Here is a 20,105-nt window from a genome sequence, read left to right as displayed (position 1 = left end):
CGGGGCTGCCAGGAAGCTCTTAATTCAAGTTTGCATGTTAAAGTAGTCTCAGTAAATTCCTGTTAGCTATTCAAACCATGCTTTTTAACTTCTCTAAACTTATTTCATTACTCTGAAAAACGACTCTGGAAGACCCACTAACATTTTCTTGAATAATTAAAGCATAATATGCATATTAGGGAAATAGGTTATCAGTACATGATGTTGATTACTGAATAGTCACGCTTTGCTGATGAAAGTGTAAAACTAAGTCTACTATCCTGTGTAATTTGGCAGTAGGTAGTAAGCGCTTCTGGAAATTTTGTACCCCTTACCCTTATAGAAATATTACCTAAGGAAACAATCAGAGATAAGGACAAATATTTTTATACAAGTGTATTTGTTATAATAATATTTATAAAAATTAAAACTTAGAGTCACTCTATAATCCAATAACAAGAAATTTGTGAAATAAATTATGGTGTATCTATTGAATATATAATATTATACAGTTATTAGATGCTCTCACAATACAATGTTACTTGAAAACTGAGGCAAAATTATATTTACAGTGTGATTTCTGTTGTTAAACACACATCCTTAAAAATTATCTTTGGGTAATGGATTATAAGTAATTTCATTTTTTGTTGTCTTCTATACTTTTAAAATTCTCTACAATGCATTTGTATTACTTTAAAAATAAGTGATACTTATTAAAAACAATGAAAATATTTAAAACATCAGTCATTAGGTACCATTTTGTAGTTGTTACTAATATACATTTAAAACTATAATCATGAAATAACCTTAGCCACAATCTTAAGGACTTTTAATCAAGGGTATTTCTGAAATAGTCTATTATTGACCCATAGAGTGTGTGGTTGATGGACTCATCAATACCTTTCAATCACAGAAGTTATTTGGGTCATGGCATTGCCATGATTAATCCAATGGGTAAAATCTGACTTAGCCCAATGCACTCATCTTATTAGTGACAAGAAACTCCTGATGAGGATGGATTGGAAAGGTGAAAATGAGGGCAAGTTTGGGGATTTACCTTCACTGAAACCATTTTCTCTGAGGGAGTGGACATCTGATCTGATTTATGTCAGATCTTTGAACAAATCACTACATAGGTATGTTTGAGAGGGAAGGGGTTAAGTCTAGAAGCAGTGCTGGGTTTAAGATTTGTTTTGTAATCACTTATCTCTTGGGTTGCTGACAGCAATAAATATTTTTTTAAATACGTAAAGGAATGAAAGAACACAGCAGACGAAACCTGGTTATTTCTCCGTCTTCATTCAGATGAATGTCAGAGTTAAACTCACACACACACACACACACACACACACACACACAACAAAACCCCAAACCAAAACAAACCAGATCAAAGTTACCTTTTAAATTACCATGCATCTGTACCTGGTGTGTGGCCCTCTCTAACTTCCAAGATGACCCAAGAAAGATATTTATTTTGTAAAATAAAGTTCAAAAAGGCAAAGATATCATTGACTCAGACCAAACACCCAATAACTCATGCAAATAGACAGTCAATAGGCATTGACATGCGTACTTTATTTTGACCAGGAAGGGGTAGAGTTATTCTCAAGGTTAAGTAAAGGTCACCTCTCTCTGCCAACTGCCACTCAGTGGTGATGGAAAAGCAAGGCTAAGGTTGGGTGCCTGGAAATTTCACTTAAGGAACAAATGGCCCCAGTCTGTCTGTTCACTCAAGTCATTTCTGTTAGTTTTCCCATAATCATACCAGATCAGGAGTCAAGTGAAACGACAGATTCATCATTGATAGAATCTCTGTCCTGGGTTGACAGTTCTTTAATTTGGTGCCTTTGTGGCCAGGACCATTCTTTGTAATTGCTTTGTGATCCTCCGGGAGGTCATCTATCTTTCACAACATTAAATGTAACCTTCAAGTCAGATGCTGATGGGGAATTTGGAATAGCTTTTGGACTGGTTTCACAAACTTTAGTAACTATAGGGGGAAAAAAATCTTAAAGACTCATCAAAATTTGAAAGTAGAAAGCAAATAATGATGGGCTTTCTAGTAATTTAAGGTTGTTACAAGATCTCCAGTGATAATTCTGATTATTTAGATCCTTTAATGATTCGACTCCTTAAAATATAAAAAAAAGTTTACACTTCTCTCATTGCATCTTCAAAACAACTCAACTGTAACCCTTCTGATGATTTCAGATAGGAACCTCTGAACTTGTTTTTGTAATCTTGGCTCCTCTGTGCTAGGAACAGGGAACCCAAGATGAATCAGGGTTCCCCAGGGAAGCAGACCCAATGGGATCTATGAAGACCGATGATTTATCTGAGATTATGGCTCACCTGATTATGGAGGCTGAGAAGTGCCATGACCTGCCACCTGTTGTTGTATCAGAACAGCGAGATAAGATGTCCTGCTACACAATCAAACAATTAGCCACCTTCAGCCCTTGGTCTAATTCCTTATCGTTCGGGCCTTCGTCTCACAAAACGTCTTTCCTTTTCCTAGGTTGCCCTTCACCTCTCTTCCCATTTAAATCTGCCCCGCAGCCTGTTAGGTTTCCGCTTATTTTCTAAAGCCTTTTTAGAATGGCCCTAGTGAACTTTTCTGTAGCTGGCCAGCAGACGCCTCTGGAGCCTGAGAATCAGGGGACTACGGGATTGGAAGGACTGAAGCACATGGTGGTCTCATTCCCTCTGTGGTGGGTCTTGGGTCTCTCAGTTGAAGAGAGCAAGAAATTTTGGCCTCTTAAGACTAATCGACTCTTCTAGATTTCAGAGCTTCATTCCCTTCTCCCCAAAGCCTCACAGCCACTGGGCTGAAAGATGAAAAAATCTTGTGACCTTGGAAAGAAATCATGAAAAATGAAAAAAACAAAAACAAAAAACAATTAGCCAAATTAAGAAACTAGGAGTCTTTAATTAGCCAGCTACACAGACCTCATGGAAACCTAAGTCATTCAAATTAATGCAGTGCTGAACACAGTTTGGGGTTAGGTTTTACAGGGAGAATTACATACTGATTGAGGAAGGGGGGGGGGGAGCATAACAGTAAAACAAAGCAGTGAAACAAGCTTTCTTACAATGTTTATCTATAGGGTTAATTCAGGGAGAAACATTCTGAGAACACCTGCTACTTCGCAAAGCTAGTCCAAGGCCACAGTCTGGGAAACCAGCCTCAAGGCCAATAGGGAAGAACTTACTTTTAGAAAAAGTTAAGTTCTGCTAAAAGTCTCTTTGTTTTAGAGAAAGTAAGTTTGCCAAAAATTATTCATGTTTAAGAGCCTTTCTTTTCTACACTTCACTGTAAGCTGGGGAACTAGGAAAGCAGGGAATATAATTCAGTCTGAGTCCAATGGTCTGAGAACCAAGAGCTTTGCTGTCCAAGAGCAGAAGGTGGATGTCCCAGCTCAAGAAGGGAGCAAACTTGCCCTTCCTCTGCCTTTTTGTTCTATTTGGACCTTCAACAGATTGGATGATGCTTGCCCATTCTAAGAGGGCAGACCTTCCTTAATCAACTGATTCAAATGCCAACACCCTCAGAGACATACTCGGAAATCATGCTTTGCCTGACCAGGCGGTAGCACAATGGATAAAGTGTTGGACTGGGATGCAGAGGACCCACATTCGAAGTCACCAGCTTGAGTGCGGCCTCATCCAGCTGGAGTGTGGGCTTGACAGTTTGAGCGCAGGGTTGCTGGTTTGAGCGTGGGATCGTAGAAATGACCCATGGTCGCCTGCTTGAGTCCAAAGGTTGCTAGCTTGAGTGCAGGGTCACTGGTTTGAGCCCAAGGTTGCTTGCTTGAAAAGGGGTCACTCGCTCTGCTGTAGCCCCCTGGTCAAGGCATATATAGGAAAGCAATCAATGAACAACTAAGGTGCCACAACGAAGAATTGATGCTTCTCATCTCTCTCCCTGTCTCTCTCTCTCTCTCTCTCTCACACACACACACACACAATAAATAAATAAATAAATCCTGCTTTACCTGCTATCTGGACATCCCTTAGCTCAGTCAAATTGACACATAAAATTAACCATTACACCAATATAAGGGTAGTACCCAGTGTTTGTCAGTTATAGTGTGTAAATTGATATAACCTTTTTAGAGATCAGTCTTTAGTCATATATTAAATATCTTTAAAATGTTTAAACCCTTTGACCCTGTAATAATTCCAATATAAGAAAGCTAGCCCAGGGACACAATGTCACAAAAATGATTTTATCAACAATGCTTGCTGTACTGATTATTTAAAATAGGGGAAAGCAGATAACTGAGATGGCCAGTATAAAGGATCCATCATCTTTTTTCATGTTTCTGTCTCAGTGACTGAAACCTTCTGCCTGCTTCGGGACACTTCAACCCTTCTCTCTACCCTACACTCCTTACACTCCGGGGGAATGACTTATCAGATGGGTGAAAATAAGCAAAGGTGACTGACAGCACCTGAGTTGTCAGCCATCTCCCAGGACCTCCCAGGTAGCTACCCACCACAATCTGTTGTGCATGGAGTTGGTCAGGCCAAGTCTTTAGATATGCAGGCCCAGCCTACTCATACAGATTTAGAGAATAGAGAATAGGTGTGACTTTCAGAACACACCAACCCATGGTGCATTAACTAAGAACAAAGAGGTGGTGTTGGAAACCAGGGTAGAGGGCTGGAGGGGTCTCCTGAAGCAGCCTCAGTGGCTGATGCAGGCTTACAGTTGCTGCTAATATACTGCTCAAAAAAATTAGGGGATATTTCAAAATGAATAGGAAGCAATAAAATATCCTTTAATTTTTGTAAGCAGTACATTTAGGAATTATGTAAACCGGCTTCTTAACTCACATGGGCCATCCTGACTACGATGTGATTAGAGTGTGACATCTGAGTCTCTGTGAGGCGGGGGCTGGCATCATTCAGCCCTGGCCACATCACCCTTTGTGACTATGATCTATACATGCAGAGCTTGGGCACCTGGATTTGCAGAAATAACCCGAGAAAAATATTTTATTGGACAAGGTTTACCCCTTATCACGTGAAACAGGTAAAATCTTGGTCCACAAACATACTTGTTCAAGCATTACATTTGCTATAATGCCATCTGTTTTGACTTCATGGCTCCTTTGGTCCCTAATTGAGGCTTCCATCATATCTCTGGCACAGTGGGACTTCTGTGGTGACAAGGCATGGACAGAGAGAGCATTTGGTTTTCGATCATGAGTCCATACAGGTGGCCACTGAGAAATCAGCTGTCTGTGGCCCCATTCAGATTTGGTGGCTACCTTAAAGAGCTGTTCATTGAAAAATGAAGTTTTGTCATGTTTTGACTTAGAGTAGCCTCATTAGAAAAGGTGAGATAAGAAAAATTCTTCCCTTTCCAAAGGAGTAAACAGTGCCACAGTTAACCCAAGGAGTTTTATACTGAGTGAATGAGCATCCTGACAACTGCCCTAGCCCTAGTGTATGCTAGGAAAATAATCAAGAATCTTTAATGTTCAGCCTCTTTCCCCTACATTCTACCCAGTCTGAACTTTGTTGACTGGCCAGTAGGGGCCCTGTACTGTCCAATGCTCTGGCTTATGGGACTACTGCAGCAGTTGACTTGGGTTTTCTAAGTTCTGTGGGCATGGGGCTGGTAATAGGTTGTGTCCTTCTGACTCTGAGAAAGTGGGACATACAAGAAATTTTAGGTTGGATCGATTTGTTTATGGAGTGACACCCATTCTGAGAGTCTAGGCAGCAGCTCTGAGGAAATCTAGGCTCCTGATGGGGATGCTTCTAACTCAAACTGAGCTAATCAAGAAATTAGGAAAGGCCTAATTTTGAATATGAATTCTGTTGGCTTTTCATTTAGGTGATTTCATATTTGGACATTTAATTCTCACTGAGAAGCTAGTTAGTAAATACTATTATTCTAATATTTATAACCATAGATTAGTTTCTCCTGATTTTGAACTTTCTATAAATGGAATCATATGGTATATGTATAATCTTTTATGTCTGACATTTTCCCTGACATTGTATCTGTGATATTCATTCATATTGTTAGGTAGAGCAGTAATTCATTCTCATTTGTATGAATGCGTCGTTTTCCACTAAGAACGAGACCACAATTTATTTCTCATTCTACCCTTGGAGTTGGCTGGTCCCTCAAACTGCTCTGAAGTGTGGTGACATGTTCTTACCATAAAATAATACAGGACTTGGGACGCACTAGGGAACTGGAAGAGCAGAGTCATGTCGTCTGAGCAGATACAGGGTTATTGAAATGGAAGTCCTAGTTTTCCCAATTATTTAAAATTAATTTCTTTTTCTTACAGAAGTTCTAGTTAAATCTACATATGTTAAAATGTGTGACTCTATTCATTTAGGGTGTCAACAGTAAGAAGGCTTTGAACACTGGATGAGTTTGGATTTGGTCCTGCTAGCCAACTGCAATTATACTCTTGCAAAGTCATATGTGGTTTGCTTTTTTAAATCTTATTTTTAAGCTTCTTACTCTTACAGGAGACACATCCAGATATTAATAAGGCAGTGTTACTGTGATTCATATAACGAATCTTCCAACCCTCTCAATGTATTTTTCCAAATACTACCTGCTTCAGTAAAAGGCATAACCATCTACTCAGTTCCTGAATCCAAAAAAACCTGGGCACGACCCTTGATCACAACTTAGCAGCCTGCCCACCCAGCACAATCAGAGCCATCTACCTCATCAGTCACCTGTGTCTCCAACAAAGTTTGCAGGGCTGGATACTCCTCCCCACCCATCCTACCACTCTGCTCCAAGAGCATTTCCTGTCTGGATGCTCTCACCCCATGTCATCACTTTGCTCTAAGGGACATTTCCTGACTAGACTAACACAACAGCCTCCTGACTGGTAGCCTTATTTTCTCACTCCTGCCCCACCCCAACTCATCCCAAACCCATCATCTATCCACAGGCCAGTGGCTTTTTAAAACCGTAAATAAGGCTATGTCACTCCCTTAAAGCCTCCCAATAGCTCAATCTGTCCAGGCTCACCCCAGACCCTGCTCTAGGCCCCCTGCTTGTCTTCTGTCTTTGGGACACACTCAGCTCCTTTCCACTTGGAAGTCCGTGCCCTAACTGCCCAGAAGCTCACCCCGCTTTGCCAATCTTTATATGATGGACACCTGTGTTTGCTAATTAAATCTCAGCCTCAGCTGCCTCCTACTGAGCAGCGTATCTGACCAATCTAAAACAGTTATCCTTCTACTTTTTAGGACATTATACTATCTTAATTCTATTCACAGCAATTGTCACAAAGAATACTTTTTCATTTACTTGCTTGGTCTATCTCCATCTGCCTCTAAAATAGAGGGTATTTGGAAATCTTATTGTTGCAACACCCTCACTGCCCTGAAAAATACCTGGTCCATAGCAAGTACTCAATAAATAATTGTATCTAAGGCATGAATGTAATGGTAAGGACACACACATTAGATGTACCCTTCCTCTAATTCTGAGTCTGAATTCTAGGCTTCTAATAAACAGCAGGAAAGACAGAACAGCTCTCTGAAAATGACAATATGAATGACTCTGGCAGGACTTCTTTCTTCTACTGAGACTTATTTTAAAGAACGTCTGCTATATGGTAATGCAGTTTTATTTATTCCATCCATTAACAACTAATATTTGAGAATATTTACAATATTAATGGAACTTAATCTAAGAGAAGCTCAACTTACATTTTTCAAAATACTTCAATACTGGGTATTTTCTTTCTTTTTTCTTTTTTAATTTTTTATTCAGTGAGAGGAGGGAGGCAGAGAGACTCCCACATGTGCCCCAACCAGAATCCACTGGCAAGCCCACCAGGGGGCGATGCTCTGCTCATCTGGGACGTTGCTTCACTGCTCAGCAACCAAACTCTTATTAGTGCCTGAGGTGGAGGACATGGAGTCATCCTCAGCATTCAGGGCCAACTTGCTTCAATCGAATCATGGCTGCAGGAGAGGAAGAGAGAGAGAGAGAGAGAGAGAGAGAGGCGAGAGGGGGAGGGGGGGAGAAGCAGATAGATTCCTCAACTGTGTACCCTGGCGGGGATCAAACCCAGGACATCCACATGCTGGGTTGACACCGTATCACTGAGCCAACCAGCCAGGGCAATAATGGGAGATAATTATGGTGGAAATAATTATGTCAAAACTTATAATAAATGTTTAATGGTAGTCTACATACGATTCAGTTTTTGGTGTCAAGTTCTTTGGCTTTAAGAAAGAACATTTGGTTTATATCACTAATAGGAATATCTCTTAATGCTGGGATGGCCTCTTCTTGGTATTTCTTCTCCTGCTGATTTTGAGCGTAGGTATCTGCAAGAAGAGAACAAAAGGCTCTAATTATACAACACTTTCTTCTAATGTCTTTGTGGTTCATGAAGACCCACTATCTAATCTGTTAAGCTAATGTTTGTATATTGACAAATACCATGTTTCAAAGATTACCGTATTTTTCACTCCATAAGACGCACCTGACCATAAGACACATCTAGGGTGTTTTTTTTGTTTTTTTTTTTCCTTTCTTTTTCATTTTTCTGAAGCTGGAAACAGGGAGAGACCGTCAGACAGACTCCCGCATGCGCCCGACCGGCATCCACCCGGCACGCCCACCATGGGGCGATGCTCTGCCCACCAGGGGGCGATGCTCTGCCCATCCTGGGCGTCGCCATGTTGCGACCAGAGCCACTCTAGCGCCTGGGGCAGAGGCCACAGAGCCATCCCCAGCGCCCGGGCCATCTTTGCTCCAATGGAGCCTCGGCTGTGGGAGGGGAAGAGAGAGACAGAGAGGAAAGCGCGGCGGAGGGGTGGAGAAGCAAATGGGCGCTTCTCCTGTGTGCCCTGGCCGGGAATCGAACCCGGGTTCTCCGCACGCTAGGCCGACGCTCTACCGCTGAGCCAACCGGCCAGGGCACATCTAGGGTTTTTTTTTCTTTTTTTCCCCCCCATGTCCCCCCATTCACAATACAGACCAGGCAAAGAGCCAGGGCTGAGGTGTAGATGGGTGGGTTTACTCTGCCTCCTCTTTCTGTACAGTCTGTGTAAGAACACAGCCTGCGGTAAGCACTGGGAGGCCACAACTAGGGTTTTAAGGAGGTAATAAGGTAATAAGAAATAAGAAAAAAAAAATCTGAACCAAATGGTGTGTTAAAATAATAAAATAAATTATTAATAATTAATAAAATAAAATATTTTTCGCTCCATAAAACACACGGGCATTTTCCCCTCCACTTTTTTGGGAAAAAAACTGCATCTTATGGAGTAAAAAATACGGTACTTGAATTCTCTCATTAGAAGAAATGTCCCAGTTAAAACATAAGTTAGCAAAGTACTTTGTTACATCTCTAACTTGGATAAGAAATTATATTTCATTCATCTGTACAATGATGAGTAAACTTCCATTTGCACATTTATCATAGGAACAGAATTCTATTCAAGCCTAGAAAATATATTTAAATCAGCAGCTGAAAATTATTAAATCATTTGGTACAATCATTCATACAAACTTAAAAGTAACACTTTCCCCTCTCTGCACAAATTGTTTATTTGCCATAATTCTAGTCAAGAATACAGGGAATACAGTAAGCTATTAGAAAAAAAGAATATGGCCCCGTCTTCTTAGCTCAGTGGATAGTGTTGGCCAGGTGTGCGGACGTCCTGGGTCTGATATCCCCAGTCAGGGCACACATGAGATGTGACCATCTGCTTCTCTTCCCCTCCCACAACCAGTGTCTTGACTGGTTTGAGTGTTGGCATCAGGCAATGTGGATAGCTCAGTTGATTCGGTCCCAGATGGAGGTTGTCGGGTGGATCCCAATTGGGGCACATGTGGGAGTTGTCTCTCTATCCCCCTTCCTCTCATATAAAATAAATAAATTAAAAAAAAATAACTAACATTCAAAATACATTGTGTGGCTCACACACACACACACAAAAGGTTTTGAAAAGTTAAAAAATAACACCTGGGAACTTAAAAAATGCTTCACTCCTAGAATCTAAGCAAGCTTAGGAATCTGCTTAATTTATTTTAATTTTTAGACTTGAAAAAAATAATTAAAAAAAAACACAATAAACATACTGGGGCTCATCCATCTTCCCCCTTACTGGGGTCAGGTGCACACAGTGATCCAGAAGATATATACCCCCAAACCCCTCCTCCTGGACAAGTACTGAATGGATCTATGTGCCATCCCTCCATCAACACTGCCTGTTTAGGATAAAAGAAGTTTCTGTCAGGCAAAGTTGTGAGAAACCTATTACATACTTGTGGTTTTCATGGGCAAATACAACTGCTGACTAGTGCTATAAACAGAATATGCATCAGAACTTAACTTCCCATGTAAACATTACTCTGGCAGAACTTTGTGTTTTTCTCTCAAGTTCTTTCTACTGTGTCACCGTGTCACTACTGCAGCCTGTTCTTGGTCGCTTTTCTTTACAAGAGTGCTGAGAGTCCACCCCTCCATCCCCCAGCACTTCCCATGGGTAAAAATTTACCTGTGACTGTATGAATGGAGTTGAGTGGTGAAGTGCTCATCATGTTTACTCCAAATAAGAGTACATACCCGATTACTATAGTAATGAGGAGGTAGACAGGTAATGCAATTGCCCAGTACCTGCAGAAGAGAAAACTAAGTAGATAACAGACTTCCCTAAAAGTTATAATTTTTATGAGTCCATCAGTTAGTTAACTTTAAAAATTTAATTTTATTAAAGGAATGCACGTATTAAAAAAAGACAGTCCAACAGTTCTACAAGGCCTGTAATGAGAAGCTGTAAGCAGTAGCCCCCCATCCCAATCCTGGAGTCTTACCTGCTACAAGGACATTAGCACCTGCGCTGTTTCTTTTCATATTTACCTCCACATTTGCATGCAATGTACTCATAATTTGTTGGGTTTTTTTTTTCAATTTCAGAAATTTCCTCTGCACTACCCAAGATGGAAATGTGGAATTTAGCTCTTTTATTTATTTATTTCTGAAGTTGGAAACAGGGAGGCAGTCAGACAGACTCCTGCATGTGCCCAACCAGGATCCACCCGGCATGCCCACCAGGGGGCGATGCTCTGCCCATCTGGGGCGTTGCTCTGTTGCAACCAGAGCCATTCTAGGGCCTGAGGCAGAGGCCACAGAGCCATCCCCAGCGCCCGGGCCAACTTTGCTCCAATGGAGCCTTGGCTGCGGGAGGGGAAGAGAGAGACAGAGAGGAAGGAGAGGGGGAGGGGTGGAGAAGCAGATGGGCGCTTCTCCTGTGTGCCCTGGCTGGGAATCGAACCCAGGACTCCTGCACACCAGGCCGACATTCTACCACTGAACCAACCGGCCAGGGCCGAATTTAGCTCTTTTATACTCTCTCACTTTTCTCCTGTCCTCTTGCTAACATCACAATTTCTGGTCATGTCCAGTTTTTAAAAATAACTGTAACTGTATAAATAATGTTTGCAACTGAGCACCTTGGTATTACTGTTTTCTTGTACAATTTTTTGCTTTTCCTGGCATTAGTAAATCTATAATTTTGTGTATTTGCTTATTTTCCACATACCTGTCAGTACTTAATGCCCAGATTCTCCAACAGGTCTCCAATATGCCTCTCAATGCAGCTGAGAACCTCAAGTGCTCCCTACTGTTTTCTCTTCTGGAACATCTAAGAGTTAAGATTTTTTTTTCACCCTGTTCTAGTTTCCTCATCTTTTTCTCTATATTTCATTTTGCTTTCTTTTGTTCTTCTTTCTGGACATTACTTTTGGTTTATCTTCTAACCCATCAATTAAAATTTCAATTTGCAGCCCTGGCTGGTTGGCTCAGCAGTAGAGCGTCGGCCTGGTGTGTGGAAGTCCTGGGTTCGATTCCTGGTCAGGGAACACAGGAGAAGCGCCCATCTGCTTCTCCACCCCTCCCCCTCTCCTTCCTCTCTGTCTCTCTCTTCCTCACTTGCAGCCAAAGCTCCATTGGAGCAAAGTTGTCCGGGCACTGAGGATGGCTCCATGGCCTCCACCTCAGGCGCTAGAATGGCTCTGACTGCAACAGAGCAACAGCCCTAGATGGGCTGAGCATCACCCCCTGGTGGGCATCCCAGGTGGATCCCAGTTGGGCGCATGCGGGAGTCTGTCCGACTGCCTCCCTGCTTCGAACTTTGGGGAAAAAAAAATTCAATTTGCTATCATACTTATAATTTCCAAAAGCAGTACTAAGTCCTTAAATATTCAATTTTTATACAATTTGTTCTTGTTTCTTTTTTATTTTATTTTATTTATTCGTTTTAGAGAGGAGAAAGGGGGAGAGAGAGAGAGACAGAGAGGGAGAGAGAGAGGAGGGACAGAGAGAGAAGGTGGGGAGGAGCTGGAAGCATCAACTCCCATATGTGCCTTGACCAGGCAAGCCCAGGGTTTCGAACTGGCGACCTCAGCATTTCCAGGTCGACACTTTATCCACTGCACCACCACAGGTCAGGCTGTTCTTGTTTCATAAATTATTTTCTTCTGTTCTATTATCTCCATTTCCTTTAAGTTCTTTTTTTTCTTTTGTATTTCATTTTAGAGGCTTTTAAAAAATGTCTGCTAAGTTATGGTTGCCCACTTATATTTAAAATGAAGTATTGCCCTGGCCAGATGGCTCAGTTGGTTGGAGCATTGTCCCGAAGTACAGAGGTTGCCAGTTTGATACCAGATCATGGCAAATATAGGTACAGACTGGTGTTCCTCCTCTCTCTATCTCCTCCCCCCCCTCTAAAATCAATAAATAAAAATTAAAAACTAAAAAATAAATTAAAACAAAGTACTAAGAAAGTAACTGAAAGCACTGTGTATTGTGGGCCAGGAAGGCCAACTGGCAAGTACCATTATAAGAGACCTGCCCATTCCACTGAGGGATCTCCCAATGTCAGAGATTACAGATCGTTTCTCCTGAGCTGGTCAGCTTCCTCAAGCGGCATCTTCTGTTTTGCGGGAAGGCAGGGTGGTATAAGCCTGGCAACCACAGTCCTGAGAGCCTAGTGAGGAAAGGTGCTTGGGGGGATCTTATATTCAGCAATGCAATGATTTCTACTTAGTTGCCTGTTTTCAGTAAGGAGCCTCATTCTCATTCTCAGTTACCTAGTGTCTAGAGACTCGTATTTAACTTTCCAGAGAGTAAAAGTCCTGTTTTCTACAGGAGAGAAAAGGTTGGTCTCCCTGCTTTGAGGACTGAGGAGGGGGGCTAAAGGGTCTAATGCTCTTTAAACACTGTTTTCAGCCCAATCTAGAATTACCATGTCCAAGAAATACCTGGTATGTACAATATCTGAGCCCTTCTGGAATTTTAAGGCACAAATACTGTTGTTGGCTTCCCTACTTCAGCAATGTGAAAAAGTGGAAACTAAGTTCTCACCTATTTGCAATCCCAAAATTTTGTTGCTACTTCTTACCTGCTATTCTATTATTTATTCCTGTGAGTTTATGTCTTAAAAATATTTTTTCCTACAGTTACTTTATCAAGATGTTGGGAGGAAATGAAGAAAAAACATGTGTGTTGAATGCATCATTTTTAATTGGAGGCATATCAATAATGACCTTTACAAAGCTTTACATTTCTACATGGCTATTTATGGATCTTAAAATAATAAATATTTAATATTTGAACAGTCTTGGCCCTGGCTGGGTTGCTTAGTAGATAAGGTGACCCAGCAAGCCAGAGGTTGCAGATTCAACCCCTGGTTGGGCACACATGAGAAGCAATCAATGAGCACACAACTAAATGGAAACAACTAAGTGAAACAACAAATTGATGCTTTTCTCTCTCTCTCCCTCCCCTGCCTTCAAATCAATGAAAAAGTTAAAAAAAATTTTTTTGAGTAGTCTTAAAAAAAAAATCTGATCCTTCAAAACAGCATTAATATACTATTATTTTATTTAAGCAATATAGTAAACTTACTTTTGAGGCCAATAGGTTAAGCTTAAGGCGTTCAGCCACGATTCAGGTACGAAAGCCCACACGAGATACAGTACTGTAAAGAGGAAAAAAGGTCGGTGCAGCACACATCTCATTTAAGCATCCCTCAGTCACTCAGAAATGATGTCCCTCCTTTCAGTTCTAGCTCCTTATTTATGCCAGTCTTGTAACAATGACCACAATTACCTTATACCTTTTTATTGCGGTAAAGAAGTGCCATAGACTTACCACAAAATATAACCATGTTTAAGTGTGCAGTTCAGCAGTGTCTTAGCTCTCACACTCTATATTAAACAGTTTAAGTTAGCAATGCTTGTTATTTTTATAGCACCTAGTGATTTGCTTTGTGCATAGTAGGTGTTCAACACTTCATCTGCACAGAGGTGAAATAATTATACATATTTAGTTGCTCAAAGGTGAATTAATCTACCCTTGCTCTGACTTCCTACATGTTCGGCTTCTGCTTTATTTCCCAGAATACAATCTTATTTCCCTCAATCCAAGTTTCTGTGTCAACTTTTCCTATTCTTCACATATACTAAACAGTGGACCTCTGGGCCTTCCCTGTGGGGTAAGCACACAGCTGAGCACTTTACCTGCATTATTTCATTCAATCCTCAGGAAAATCCTATGAGAAATTATGCCATTTTTACAGACAAGGAAATGAAATATTCCATCATCTGCCTAAAGTAAATAGCAGAGACAAATTTCAAACTACCTAAATCAATGAAGGATTAACCCTTTTTTCAACAAATATGTAGTACAGAATTCTGTATGACAGGAACATGAGATACAAAAGCGAACCCAAAAGAGAGAGCCTCTTCCCTCATTGAGCTGAAGATCCAGTGGGACACAGAGGCGAGTAAGCTGGTGGCTGGTATTTTCAATACACTGTGATAAGTGCTGATGAGTGAGTAATGAAAGGTACAGGAGCACATGAGAAGGACCTTAGCCCACCCTGGCGGTGATGAAGGTGATGTTAAGTCAGGAAAGATTTCCTGGAGGAAGTAACTAAATTAGGGTCTAAAGGATAAAGAGGGGGTTAGCTAGGTTATAAATGTATATGGTTAGGCTTGCAGATGAAAGGAAGGAAAGGTATAGGAGACTATGGTGCTACCTGCCGTGATACATAGAGATGGCAAGAGAGAGCTGGTGTGGCTAGATGGTAGAGGGGAAAGGGGGCAGAGTGCTGGCTTGAAGCTTGAGAGAGTTTTCAAGGTTAATAAAACACAAATAGTGGGGAAACAATATAAATTCATAAATGGAAATAATTTACTTCATTAAGTGAATAAGCATTCATTGAGCATCTACTATATGCCAGGCACTATGTAAAGGTCAAGGCTAACCAGAAAAATAAGACACAGTCTCTATTCTCAAAAACTAGTGCAGGAGACAGATATAGGTCAAAGGTAGTGGCAGGAGCTTCATGTGTATTATCTTATTTCAGGGGTCCCCAAACTTTTTACACAGGGGGCCAGTTCACTGTCCCTCAGAGAGTTGGAGGGCCAGACTATAAAAAAAAACTATGAACAAATCCCTATGCACACTACACATATTTTATTTTAAAGTAAAAACACAAAACGGGAACAAATACAATCTTTAAAATAAAGAACAAGTAAATTTAAATCAACAAACTAACCAGTATTTCAATGGGAACTATGCTCCTCTCACTGACCACCAATGAAAGAGGTGCCCCTTCCGGAAGTGCGGTGGGGGCCGGATAAATGGCCTCAGGGGGCTGCAAGTGGCCTGCGGGCCGTAGTTTGGGGACCCCTGTCTTATTTGACCCCTCTAAACCCTTCTGAGGTATGTGCTATCATTCTCCCTAATTCACAGATGAAAAAACTGAGACTCAGGGAGTTTAAGTGAGTTGCCCAAGATCATAGTTAAAAGTGACAGCACTGGAATGTGAATCCCAGCCATGTGTTCCACTATGCTTTTAGGCAGCAGCAAGTGCATTAATAAAAACATGGAGGTGAGGAATGTGGGCAAAACTCCCAGCAGTTCAGAGTGGCTAGGACACAAAGTACAGGCTGTGAATGTTGAGAAATAAAGCTAGAAAAAACAGATCCCAGATAATGAAAAATCTTGTATAAAGAACACAGACTTTATGCTGCAGGCAATGGGGACAAGTGAATGTCTATCTTTCATTTTAAAGCTATAGCAAACTAAAAAGAGAAATAACCATCCACACTCCAGCCACAGGCTCAGGTCTGCAGCTCGAGTAAGTCACTGATGGTGCATGCGTCTGTGTTAGAGTGGAGGTGAGAGGCCCCATAAGGTTCAGTGGCAGGCACAAATGAATGGGTTAGGGGAGAAGGAAAAGTACAAGTGAAGAATGACACCCAGGTTTCCAGAGCAGGTGTCAGTAACATCAACTCCAAAGAAAGAGTATACTTGAACAGTCATTTTCCACACAGCAATGAGTGACCTTGCAAAAATATAAATCTGGCCATACCACTTGCCTGCTCAGACCCTTCAATGCCCTTACAATAAAATCCAATCTCACTACCGAGGCTCACAAGGATTTAAATTACCGGGATCCTGCCCACCTGTCTAATGTCTAGCCCTGGTACACTATGTTCCAGCTCTACAGCATCTCAGGACCATTGCACTGTGGTGAGTACCATCTACCTGGAATGCACTTCCCTGGCTTTTTCTTTCTTTCTTTTTTTTTTTCCTTAAGTGAGCACGGTGACAGAGACAGATTCCCGCATGTGCCCGACAAGGATCCACCAGCAAGCCCACAACGGACGTTGCTCCATTGCAACCAGAGCCATTCTAGTGCCTGAGGCAGAGGCCATGGAGCCATCCTCAGAGCCGGGGCCAGCTTTGCTCCAGTGGAGCCTTGGCTGTGGGAGAGGAAGTGAGAGAGAGAGAAAAGAGAGGGGGAAGGGTGGAGAAGCAGATGGGCGCTTCTCTTGTGTGCCCTGACAGGGAATCAAACCAAGGACTTCCACACACCGGGCCCATGCTCTACTGCTGAGCCAACCGGCCAGGGCCCTGGGACTGGTGTCCTTTCAAGAAAAGGAAGAGACGGCCTGACCTGTGGTGGCTCAGTGGATAAAGCGTCGACCTGGAAATGCTGAGGTCGCCGGTTCGAAACCGTGGGCTTGCCTGGTCAAGGCACATATGGGAGTTGATGCTTCCTGCTCCTCCCTCCTTCTCTCTCTCTCTGTCTCTCTCTCCTCTCCCTCTCTATCTCCTTTCTAAAATAAATAAATTAAAAATAAATAAAATAAAAACAAACAAAGAAAAGGAAGAGACAAGAGCTTTCCTGTGCTCTCTTTCTCCACTATGGGAGGACACAGTGAGAAGGTGGCCATCTGTAAATCAGAAAGAGGACTTTGTCAAGAACCAAACCATGTTGGCACCCTGATCATGCACTTCTCGGCTTCTAGAACTGTGACCAAAAAAAAAAGTTTATTGGTTAAGCTACCCAGTCTATGGTATTTTGTTGTAGCAGCCTGAGCAGGTTAAGACAATTACTTTATTTTTAAATCAGGGAATATTTGAACATGAGAGAATTGTGTAACTCTCCTGTACCCCTCATCTAGTTTTATAACTATTGGATTCTGACTTCTGACCTCCTTTGTCTGTTTTTTTTTAAATTTTTATTTTAATCCTTTCTATCTACCCTCTGCCTCACTTTCTCAGGCTTCAATCTTACTGACCTCCATCTGTTCCCTAAACCCACAGGCATGCTCCTTCCTCAGGGCTTCTATACTGGGCATTCTCTGCCTGGGAGGCTCTTTCACCAGATCGCCAGGTGGCTAACTGCAATTTTCCTGTCTGTGTTTAAACCTCATCACTCAGAAAGGTACTTCCAGGCTGCTGTACTTAAAACAGCAGCCTCCTCCTACTTCTTATCCTCCTTTCTTGCTTAATTTCTCCCCATGGTACGTTATCATCTAACATTGTGTATGTTTTACTTGCTTAAGTTGTCCATTGGCTTTCTTGCCCCACTAGAGTGAAAACCCTATGAACCTACGAAAGTAGGACATTTTGGCTGTTTGCTCTGCCTTGGCCTATCACAGTGCTCTCAAAAAAATTGTTCAATTAATTTTTGGTACAGGTATTACAGGATTTAAGTCTTCAGGTCATTGCTTTTATTTATTTGAAGTTTCTAATCCTTCATATACACTCCAAAACAGGAGCTTACAAAAATGATGTTGACTGTAACAACAGCAACAGCTAACATTTATTAGCATTTATTGTTCCTATATATTCTTTTAAGTGCTCTGCATAAAATATGGCAATTAATTCTCACAACAGCCAATAAGAGGTGGCAAAGCAAAGTCAACCCAGTGTCTTGGCTCAGATTCTAACTCTACCACTTACTGGCTGCATGACCATGAGCACTGTATTTAAATCCCATTGTGCCTCAGTATTCTCATCAGCAAAATGAGACCAATAACAAGAACATCTACCTCATCGGACTGTCTTGTGAATGATAGGCACTGAATAAACATCACCAGATTTTACACAGGAAAAACCTGAAGGCTCAAAGAGGTTTAAGTAAATGGTCCAAGGTCACACAGCCAATCTGTGGAAGAGTCAAGCTCTGAACTCATTATAACTTCACTCCATGGATTCCAGTATCCAACAGTTTGGGGGGGGGGGCTATCCTGATGCAGTTAAGGTTCATACCTCCACCTTCCTCGTTTTCACAAAATTCCAAACTGTTGGATCATGGGTACCCAATTCTCTCATCCCCTCATAATTCTCAAATCCTTTGGGGGAGATATGTGTGGTCTGCTGTGTGGCTCTGGCTATTAGTGTCTCCATGAGCATCAGTTTCTTTACCTAAAAAATGGCATCATATAGGGACTGAATGAAATCCAGGATGAAAAGTGCACCTGTCTTCTGTAGCCCAGCCCCCTTCACTCACTAGCTCCCACACACAGCACTGGATCCATTTCACAAGCCTTCATTCAAGGCCTTTGCACTGCTTTCTCCTTATTGCTGGGAAGAAAGCTGACTTCCCAGTTTCATTTCATGTTTCTCCACTGTGCTCCCATAGCACTCATTACACTAAGTGTTAATTGTAGATTTATTTGTCTGTCTTGTCCATAAGACCATGACCACAGGAACCAGGGTTTATTCATTTTGCGATCCTGTCTGGTGCTGTACCAATATTTGTTGAGATTAAATCTTTTAGGGTAGTACCTGGCATATAGACACTGAACAAAAACATGAGTCTCCTTCAGTTTTTCTTTAAAAGCATCACACACAAATCACGTGTGTAATTCCTAATAACAAATGCCACAGTTTCCTTGACCTTGAACACCAGAAAATGGCCTTTGCATCCATCAGGAAATTACTTACTGAAGCCAAATTGGGAGCTTAAGAAAAGCACAAAGCCATAGATCGCTCTTTCTGGCAAAGGCGACGGTGAATTTTCCACCATTTTCTTGGTGGCTTTGGGGCAATCTGTGGGAAAGAAACACAATCACCGTCAGTGACACATTCTCATCATTGGACGGCTACAGTCTCATCACGTTGCTACCGCACAGCCTCTGCAGTGTTTCTTCCCGGCTTAAACCACTGCGACTGCAATCCTGCGCACACACCTCCTACGCACACCCGCTTGCACGCGCGCACATCAGCACCCACGCCTAACTTGCACGCGCACACAAGCCGCCAAAACTCGTAGGCACGCGCCGGAGCGTGTACACCTTGCAGCAGAGGGGAGGGAATGGCCGGAGAAGGGGGAAGGCAAGACAAACGCTCCTTCATCTCTGCAGGCTTCGCCTCCTTGCGGGAAGGGCAGGGCAGGGCACGGCGGCGAACAAGGGCCGCGCGGCCACCCCGGGTCCGGCCCGCGGCGCCCAGGGCCGAGCCCTGCCCTCTCGGGGATGGAGAGGTTCTGTTTCTCATTTGAGGTCAAGGTGGCCGTGGACCTTGAGTCTTTTAGGCACCCACTTGAACCCCTCCCAACAGCTCAGCCACCTCAGCGCAGAATACCATGCGCAAGCGCCGACCCGAGAGCCGCAGCCTGGCGAGAGAGGAGAAACCGAGCGAGAAGCCCAGGGGCGATAGCGCCCCCCCCTCCAGGGCGCAGGCGCAGTGCGACCCTCATCCACCGGGAGCTCGGGACCGCGAGGGTCCGCTGGATCGCTCGCTCGGCGCCGCAGAGAAGGGGGTGGGGCGTCGCGACTGCGCATGTGTGTTGCGGGTCACATG

The 20,105-nt window shown here is 42.5% G+C and overlaps 1 protein-coding gene and 1 non-coding gene across 8 annotated transcripts; both read right to left on the bottom strand.

Moving 5' to 3' along the window:
* Positions 1–2,905: 2,905 nt before the first annotated feature.
* Positions 2,906–20,087, bottom strand: PIGP (phosphatidylinositol glycan anchor biosynthesis class P). 7 transcript variants are annotated; one of them, XM_066370229.1, is made up of 6 exons: positions 19,887–20,081; positions 19,248–19,352; positions 13,902–13,974; positions 10,492–10,610; positions 8,177–8,310; positions 2,906–3,823 (listed from the first exon to the last, which is right to left on the bottom strand). In XM_066370229.1, exons 1-5 carry the CDS (start codon positions 19,999–20,001, stop codon positions 8,180–8,182), a joined length of 543 nt encoding a protein of 180 aa, XP_066226326.1. In that variant the 5' UTR covers positions 20,002–20,081; the 3' UTR covers positions 2,906–3,823; positions 8,177–8,179. The 7 variants fall into 7 exon arrangements, with proteins under 7 accessions (XP_066226326.1, XP_066226325.1, XP_066226324.1 ...); XM_066370228.1 differs by lacking the exon at positions 2,906–3,823 and adding an exon at positions 7,586–7,941; XM_066370227.1 differs by lacking the exon at positions 2,906–3,823 and having other exon boundaries at positions 7,586–8,310; positions 19,887–20,079.
* LOC136396134 (small nucleolar RNA SNORA51) lies at positions 8,940–9,070 on the bottom strand. The gene has a single exon (XR_010749549.1). It is a non-coding gene; the product is annotated as a small nucleolar RNA SNORA51 (small nucleolar RNA).
* Positions 20,088–20,105: the final 18 nt, after the last annotated feature.

The sequence above is a fragment of the Saccopteryx leptura genome, chromosome 2, assembly GCF_036850995.1.
Source record: "Saccopteryx leptura isolate mSacLep1 chromosome 2, mSacLep1_pri_phased_curated, whole genome shotgun sequence".
In the NCBI taxonomy this organism is placed as follows: domain Eukaryota; kingdom Metazoa; phylum Chordata; class Mammalia; order Chiroptera; family Emballonuridae; genus Saccopteryx; species Saccopteryx leptura.
Note: the sequence above shows the minus strand (reverse complement) of the source record. Positions and strands in the feature narration are given on the sequence as shown.